The following is an 8,617-nucleotide window of genomic DNA, read 5'->3' on the forward strand; positions in this document are numbered from 1 at the left end:
CCAACCGACTGATCGTTCGTCCGACCTCGACTCGGTCGCTCTTTTATCGACGCCACCGAAACTCGTCACCGATGGAGCAACTCGCGTTCATTAATCATTTTTTTGCTCTTCCTCCTTTCTCTCGAAATGCATCTTTGCTCGCCTTGATAATTCAATTTTCGCACAACTGAAAAAAATATCTTTATTTGTAATTCATGTATCGTTGATGTATTAAGATTTATTATTATAAATATTCTATTTATTATTTATTATACATACACACAATTTCTTGGCACGTTTTACATTTATTTTAATACTGTTTAGAACGCTATAAATAATATAGATTTTAAATTGAGCACAATTCTCGACTATTTGAATCCTGCGACACGAATTATATACAACAATCTAGATATCCTCAAGTAAGAGATTGGACTCCGTTTAAACAACTTTTGATTGGTCCATCATGTTTAGGTTGTGTTTAAAGCCGAAATCACACTACGCATTGAAAATTGAAATTAAAATTGGACCAATAAAAGCAAGTTACATCACTTTGAATATAACAGAGAAATGCTCGACTGTAATTGGTTGATTCTTACATTCTGTTTCGATTCAAACCTTCAGTGGAAACTAGGCTACTAATTAATAATTAATTTTTATTTAATTTAACACCCGTCCATGATAAATACTAAGCCTATTAATATTGTATAGGTACTATAGATGTGTATTTATTGCAATAAGACGCACATATTATACACAATTATTTTAGTAATTAATATTATTAATATTTTAATAACACATTCCTTGTCATAGCCATTTACGAACAGAATAACAAACTATTATGATATTAAAATAATGTCAAAATGGTCATTAAGTCATTTTTCAATAATTTCCGATTCATTTTAATGTCATTTTAACGTTACTGTATGTTGTTTAGGGAGTCGATTGTATATCTTGAAATGAGGTGAAAATTACAAAAGTGAACAAATTCACTAGAATATTCATAATTTAATTGGTCAATACCTAGTAATCATTTCTCACTTTTGTAATTTTCATCTTATTTCAAAATATACAATCAAATTCTTGCTTGAATTATCGACGATCAGGGGCACTATTTTTGAATAAATATTGTATACGAAAATAGTAATTCTATATACCAATCATGAGAAACTGTCATTTTTGTATGCAAAAATTATTTATATATGCTCAAGAATAGAACCCCAGGGGCGGCGACTTGTCAATTATGGAGTTCAACAACTTGATGTGAAGGGTGGCGGGAAAAGAATTTCAAGACGATGTCTGAATTTTAAGACATTGTTATAATTACATCACGTTATAACGGATCATCGTTATGTTGAGTATAATTTAAATGACTAAATTCTTGTTTGAGTATCCAACTAAATACAACGATAATAAAGTTCTCAATTTTGAATAACAGCGATAAGCCTAGCGATGATTTATTGACAACATTTACCTTATTGTTACAACGTCAATTTTGATTCCGATGAATAATTATTACACTGAAAATAACTTCATTCTATGGTCAAAACGTTTGTAATTGGTAATTGACATATACATTATTTTTGACTACACACGTACAACAGTATCGGCTCTCAGTGGCTTTATATTTCTTTATAGATTTAATTTTTGGAGTCTTATTTAATTTTAATTTTAATTATAAATTTGATGAATTTTAAAATATATGTAGTCAAAGACGATAGCCAATCAGATTCTCGTTTTTCTGATATTTTCGTTGGCTGTTCGGACTCTATCTAGTGTCGCGTAGTCCTCGGTCGTCATATTGTTGCATTGGCGTCCATTTGCAGTTCATTGGCGTCGCAACGTTTATTCTCATTTTTCTGATGCAAGCACGCGACACGAGTTCTCGTGTCTTTTCCGCTTAGGGGTTCAAGATGGTAAGTTTGCAAGAGATCGTAAAATCTGTTTAAATCACGCGTATACGATGCGAATCTATTTGATACGTGAAAGAAATCGGTATTGTACATTTTCATGCGTCGGTTGGTACATTTATGAAACATTAAATACGTTCTGGTGCTTGGAAAACGACAGTGATATTGCGACGTGTCACACCGCTTCGTTTTGTTTCCTTCCGATAATCTCTTGGTATTTTTTAATGAAATCTGTCGTGTTACGGTTCCATCGAAATTATTCTATAGCAATACACAAAAAACTATATTTTTACTCAAATTAAAATTACTTCCGTTTACTCACGTAAATGGAATAAGTATCAATTAACCTAAATTTGGACCTAACCTCAATTTCACGACGAATATCGTTCGTTATTTCTCATTCTAATCACATGGATGATGTTAAAAATTTTACTTTAGCACACAAATGTAAACTAAAGCTTTACATTTTTGTGCTAAGAAGTTTTAGTTTAGACAATTGTTTTCTATATTTGTGCATTTTTGTGTGATTATAAGATTTAAATTTTTTCAGCAAAATATTTTCTATAATTGTTTCTATAAATTGTAACCATGGTGGTATCAGTTTAAGAAAAGCAATAATTTTGTGCATATATGAGAAAATTGTTTATATTATATCAATATTCAGATGAATCTGGTGATTTTAATTACAGAACTTTTGTTTATCCAATTGAAGTTTGACTTAAATCTTATTAATCATCATCTTCAATTATATCATTAATTTTTTAAAATAATTATTAATTTTTGCCATTAATTACATTTAATTTCATAATATTTTTAATATAATATAAAATTTTTTTTCAGGCTCGTGGTCCAAAGAAGCATCTCAAGCGTCTTAATGCACCGAAAGCATGGATGTTGGACAAATTGGGGGGTGTGTATGCCCCTCGACCATCTACTGGTCCACACAAACTCAGGGAATCACTCCCTTTGGTTATCTTCCTTCGTAATAGATTGAAGTATGCCTTGACAAATTGTGAAGTTACTAAGATCGTGATGCAGCGTTTGATCAAGGTTGATGGAAAGATTCGCACTGACCCCAATTATCCTGCTGGTTTTATGGGTGAGTGATTTTGATATCGTGAGCGTTTGCTTAATACTATAAATGCTGCAACATTTGATTAATCAATTAGAAGAAAGAATTTTGTTAATTGACTAATCAAAGAATTTCAAAGCATTTGTATTATTAAGTGGGTCATTGCCTGTGTCTGTTATAATACTTTTTTCATTTTTATGTTATAAAATGAAAGTGGGCCATATCGAAGCTGTGGTATTTATAATATCAAGAGTAGCATAGTCAAAAAATGGCCAATAATAAAGCATGTTCTTCATAATGGTCACAGATTGAATTATATATTTTTTCTGTATTACCCAAGAAGTGCACAAAAATATTTTGTAACTTATGTACAGATATAGGTATAAACAAGTGTATATTAATATCATGATTCATTTTAGATGTTATTACAATTGAAAAAACTGGTGAATTTTTCCGCTTGATTTACGACGTTAAAGGACGTTTTACTACCCATCGTATTACTGCTGAAGAAGCCAAGGTAATTATTGCATACTCTTTTTATCTAATGATAAAAAGGGGCCTTATCGAAGCTATGGTATTTTCAATATCAAGAATATCATAGTCAAAAGATGGCCAATAGTAAAGCAAGTTTTTCATTTTGGTCACAGATTGAATTGTATATTCCTTCTGTATTACCCAAGAAAAGCACAAAAAAAAACTATGTATCTACAATGTATCTATAATATGACGTTATATTTTACAGTACAAATTGTGCAAGGTAAAGCGCGTCCAGACTGGTCCTAAAGGAATACCGTTTTTAGTTACGCATGACGGTAGAACAATTCGATATCCCGATCCTGTTATAAAAGTTAATGATACTATTCATCTTGACATTGCCACTAGCAAAATTTTGGATTCCATCAGATTTGATTCTGGTAATTATTTGTCTATAAAATTGGAGAAATATGAATATTAACGAGAAAAAAATATTGAGCATAATTTTCTTTTGCTTGATTGTTAGGCAATTTATGCATGATTACCGGAGGAAGGAATTTGGGTCGCGTTGGTACTGTCGTGAGTCGTGAGCGTCATCCTGGTTCTTTTGACATTTGCCACATAAAAGATGCTCAAGGACATACTTTCGCCACGAGGTACTGAAAATGAGATTTTTAGTTCAATCTGCATTGTTCTCTGTATATAATGTAAATTGTTTACGTAGGTTGAATAACGTCTTCATCATTGGTAAAGGCACGAAGGCATATGTAAGTTTACCAAGAGATAAGGGTGTGAAGCTGTCGATCGCTGAAGAACGTGACAAGAGATTAGCAGCGAAGGGAGTGAATTAATAAATGTACATTTTCAAGAAAACATGAAATAAACCGAGATTGACTTGGTAAATCTCTCCATCCTCTTATAGATGATTTTCATTATAATAATTTATGGTTAAAAACAATAACGTAATGCCAAAATTACCATCATTTTCCCTATCTCTTTAAAAATGCGTAAATTTCCAAATTCAACATTTGAAACATTTTGTTAAACAAGGCCTAATAAAAGGAAATTAAATGCATACATCGTACCTATAGATTCCATATATCGTTCCCTTAAAAAAAGAATATGATTTTCGAATTATTACCGAATGACTTCGGTAAAGATTGAATTTAGTTATTTAACTGATCAAGGTAACATATAAATATCGAGATTAAATATAAATTATTGATGATATTTTGAGTTATATCTTTTGATGAATTATTCTAGATTATTTGTTATATTTTTGTAGAATATCAAAATCGTCACAATTCAAAACGTGTGTTTTTTTTAAAGATTGTAAAACGAAAATGATAAAAATATTTTAATCATATTTCGAGTATATTTTTTCGCCGCTATTTGAAAAGTTTTTTTCCTGAAAAATTAATTTTTTGAGCTTGTTATAATGAGGGAGCGACATCATATTATATAACTGTTTTAATAATTTTTTTGATACATTTGAAAGGTTAAAGATAAAAAATGATAAAATGATACAAATGCATAGAATTCGTATTCGAAAAGTATGAATAATATGAGTATAATGCGTTGTGTTCAAGTGCGTTCAATTTACAGATAGAAACGTGAAGTATGCAACGCGCATGCTCGGCGGCCATGTTAGTTACAGCTACGGAACGAGTGTGACTCGCGGACGCGTTCTCACGAATTTTAATAAAAAAATTATGATCATGTTCTGATTTTACATCGGGATTAGGAAGGAAAGTTTAGGACATCATCACATCGTACTTATCCGCATTTGCAATCCTCTGCTGTTACGTATTTTCGTCGCGACAACGAATTTTCGCCCGCCAAAGATTTATCGAATAAATCGGGGATCACACGAGTGATCGCACAACTTGTTAAAACAACGTACACAACCGGTAAGCGAATGCAATTTATTATTTTATCGTTTGTTATATATTTTTAAATCATACGCGCATATATAGCAAGTAGGTATCTCATGTTTAATGATATCGCGATTGATTGTAATAATAATTTGTATTTATGATTGTATGTAGAACGTCGCGTTTCTTCCGGGAATTCGAGCTGTTGCAAATGAAGCGGGGAGAATTAGCCGAACGCTGAAAGTTGAAGGAATAATTATACGGATCAACAAAACGCTTGGTGAGTAAATTTGAATTATTATCATTAATGGAGGGTCCGTATAATGATGCATTTTGGTATGCTAAATATTATCATTTGTAATAATGATTAAACTTGTGTGTAGAATATTTGTTATATAATAATAAAATTATAAAAAATATTAGTAAATAATTTAATTATTTAATATTAATTAATGGTTTAAATCAAATAATTCATTAGAGAGAGGTAAAAATATGATCATTATAGTAATAATCTCACAGAAATTTGAATAATTATAACAATACAAAGTTAAAAAAAATTATGAAATATAGCTGAAGAATCAATTATAATGTTGCAGTTGTTATTATCATTGAATTAATATAATGATATAGTAATAAAATAATTTTATTTGCAAATTGAGCATAAGATGGCTACATTTAATGCTAAATGTGATTAACAATGCGAATCTAATTGCTTGATGAATAATCACGATTTTTAAATATATATTGAATATGATGTATAGTAAAGATCGATGGAATGAAAAGCTGCACATTTAGTATAATGTGCATTGAATATTATATGAAATATTTCTTAAAATAACACTATATGAGCAAGCGTAAAATAAATTTGAACATTGTGAGCAATAAACCCAGATTTCTAGGTTTTTACTTTTCTGGCAGCCAAATTTCTGTATTTAATTCAAGCGCATTTCGCAAAAGAGCATTGCACTGCTCGTCCGTAAGCTTTTCGTTTCTCTGCTGCACTTCCTTTACAGCTTTTAAATACCTATTTGAAAGAAAAATTTATTATAAGATTGTCGCACATATTTTTCGTATTTATACTTCAATAGTTTTGCATTGCCATAATTAAATGCGTTAATTTTTTATTCGATACTTGGAGTTGTCACTTATTTCAATTTTTTCGAAAAATATTGTAAGTTCGATCTCGATAGCTTTGAGACAGCTCGTAAAAATTAAAGTAGAATTAGATATCGAAGATTAAAGATTATTACTTTTGTATAGAAAGGACCATGTTCTTGATTTCATTTTCAACAATTCTGGGTGACGGTCTCGTGTATTCCGTATTCTCCATATGTTTCGTTCGAATAAACGGACAAATACGAATCCATCCGCCTTCTCTTACGCAGGAAGTCCTCCAATCTCTGCCATTATCCCAAATCGGCGGTGACGTATGATTCTCGATCGTATTTCCTTTATATCGATGTATGTATTTATCCATTAACAACTGGTTATAATGGCGCGGCCAGGTAGTAGGACAAACTTCCGGTGGTGATTGTCGCAACTGAAAGAAAATTACAATTACCAGCAAGATATGTTTTTTTTTTTTAATTTTAATACACATCTAATTTATAATTATAATACACATTAATCTTTCTCGATGTTAGTATTAATTATTTTTATTTAAATGTTTTGTTTTTTCTTGGAATTAATTTTTTCTTTTTTTTTTGTCGTAATTTAAAATATTATTGCAATTTTGATTGCATAAAAGGCAGATGATTCGCTCGCGATTACCGTGGCTTGGGTCTCCGAGGAAAAATTTAGAAAAGTTTCAGCTTCTCGTCCGAGTTTCGATCTCTTTTTCACGGAACGACCGAACTTGGAAGACACTTCGCCCTCATCCTGCTCGATGCGATCGGGAGAGGACCAGATTGTGAACAGAGAGAGTCCGGTATTGCATACTGGAAGACCCAATAAATCAAACAAATCATGCAACAAAGGTTTTTTCACTTCTGAATCGACTTCGCAGTCGTTACTCAAAGCCGGACTTAAGTTCACCTGGAATTTATTAAATTGTTTATCTGATTCACACACAACACACACACAACACAAATTATTTTATTTTATTCTTTCGAATTACACTTTATTTACCTCTAAGAGCCACGGCTTTAAATTTTCGTCAATTAGCACGTCGAAGCCAAAAAATTCGAAACAATTCGAAGATTTAGGAATCCCTGCTGCTTGACTTAAAATTGTTAAAGTTACGAGGCAAGAGATTCTCTGCCACAGAATCCAATCGAAGTATCCTGACTGTTCAAAATATCTTCGCAGTTGTCTAAATGTCCATTTGCATCCTAAAAATAAAAAAAATTTGTGTATTATTTTTAAATCTTCTTTTAACTTTTGCGTACAGTATAGAATAAAAATATTAATAAAGAAGGTAGTTAACGTATAAAAATACCGGCACCGATGCGTTCTTTCTTTTCCGAGTAACCTGGTCCCAGTTTGTTCAGAGAAAAATTTGTGAGATGTCGAAAGGGATCATCTAATCGCTCCAAGGAAAACTTTTCAGTGGCAAAACGAGCTAGACCTTCCTTATACAAGTAAATCGTTAATGGGCGATACGACGGTACGCACACATATAGGCGAAGATCGAATTTGTATCCTCCGATTAGCAAAGGATTCTCGATATATCTTTGTACAACCGCGGCATTGTCATACGATAGGTCGCTTAATTTCTGAAAAAATATATTTATTATCTAATTTATACGATTTGTATTTTGATTTCCATTTAAAAGCCTCACGCGAAATAAAAAGATTCCTCTCCCTTGACTTTGGCCGACCGGTTTGCAAATCCAAACTTTATCATCTTTCTCGCAACGACTACACTCTTCGGCCAATTTTGTATATTCAGAAGGCAGGTTATATCCTACGGGACTAAAATATGATGAATAAATATCAAACAGGGATAATCTTACATTCAACTTGCAACTCTTTTAATTATTATTCAAATAAATAAACAAATTCAAAGGACTCTTTCAAAACATAATAACAAAACTCAATCAGCGGGCGAAGTAAGAGTCAACCACATTTTTTAATTTTTACATAAAATTATATATTGTATTAAACGCGATGAAACATCACGCCAAAAAATAATAAATAATAAAACTATAAATTAATACATTACAAGTAACAAGTTTCGGCTACCAGTTTGAGCCCTCTTCAGACATTAGTACAATAAAAAATAACAGAATAAATTCAATTGTCGCAAGTATTCGCATAATCCGAGTAATCACAGTTCGGGTGAGTCTCGATCTCGAAACATTATTTCCGTA

General features: G+C 31.5%; 2 protein-coding genes across 2 annotated transcripts in view; one reads left to right on the forward strand and one right to left on the reverse strand.

The window, feature by feature from the left end:
• Positions 1-1,809: 1,809 nt before the first annotated feature.
• LOC108752876 (40S ribosomal protein S4) lies at positions 1,810-4,350 on the forward strand. Its single transcript, XM_018494048.1, has 6 exons — positions 1,810-1,892; positions 2,727-2,985; positions 3,378-3,475; positions 3,701-3,872; positions 3,959-4,088; positions 4,157-4,350. The coding sequence occupies exons 1-6, from the start codon at positions 1,890-1,892 to the stop codon at positions 4,281-4,283; spliced, it is 789 nt and encodes a 262-aa protein (XP_018349550.1). The 5' UTR covers positions 1,810-1,889; the 3' UTR covers positions 4,284-4,350.
• Positions 4,351-6,073: 1,723 nt separating this feature from the next.
• LOC108752779 (probable tubulin polyglutamylase TTLL2) overlaps positions 6,074-8,617 on the reverse strand; it is a 7,403-nt gene continuing 4,859 nt past the window's right edge. The window contains exons 6-11 of the mRNA XM_018493864.1: positions 8,087-8,219; positions 7,744-8,020; positions 7,434-7,636; positions 7,077-7,340; positions 6,557-6,846; positions 6,074-6,330 (exon numbers count right to left, since the gene is read on the reverse strand). Of these exons, the coding sequence (XP_018349366.1) occupies positions 6,210-6,330; positions 6,557-6,846; positions 7,077-7,340; positions 7,434-7,636; positions 7,744-8,020; positions 8,087-8,219 (1,288 nt within the window). The 3' untranslated portion in view covers positions 6,074-6,209. The remainder of the gene's footprint in view (positions 6,331-6,556; positions 6,847-7,076; positions 7,341-7,433; positions 7,637-7,743; positions 8,021-8,086; positions 8,220-8,617) is intronic.

Source organism: Trachymyrmex septentrionalis, unplaced genomic scaffold (assembly GCF_001594115.1).
Source record: "Trachymyrmex septentrionalis isolate Tsep2-gDNA-1 unplaced genomic scaffold, Tsep1.0 scaffold62, whole genome shotgun sequence".
NCBI lineage: Eukaryota > Metazoa > Arthropoda > Insecta > Hymenoptera > Formicidae > Trachymyrmex > Trachymyrmex septentrionalis.

Excerpts from the sequence above, each read along its gene's own strand:
- LOC108752876 (XM_018494048.1), top strand. Across the intron at positions 3,476-3,700 it reads TTACTGCTGAAGAAGCCAAG|TACAAATTGTGCAAGGTAAA; the intron begins GTAATTATTGCA and ends TATATTTTACAG. Across the intron at positions 3,873-3,958 it reads TTCCATCAGATTTGATTCTG|GCAATTTATGCATGATTACC; the intron begins GTAATTATTTGT and ends CTTGATTGTTAG.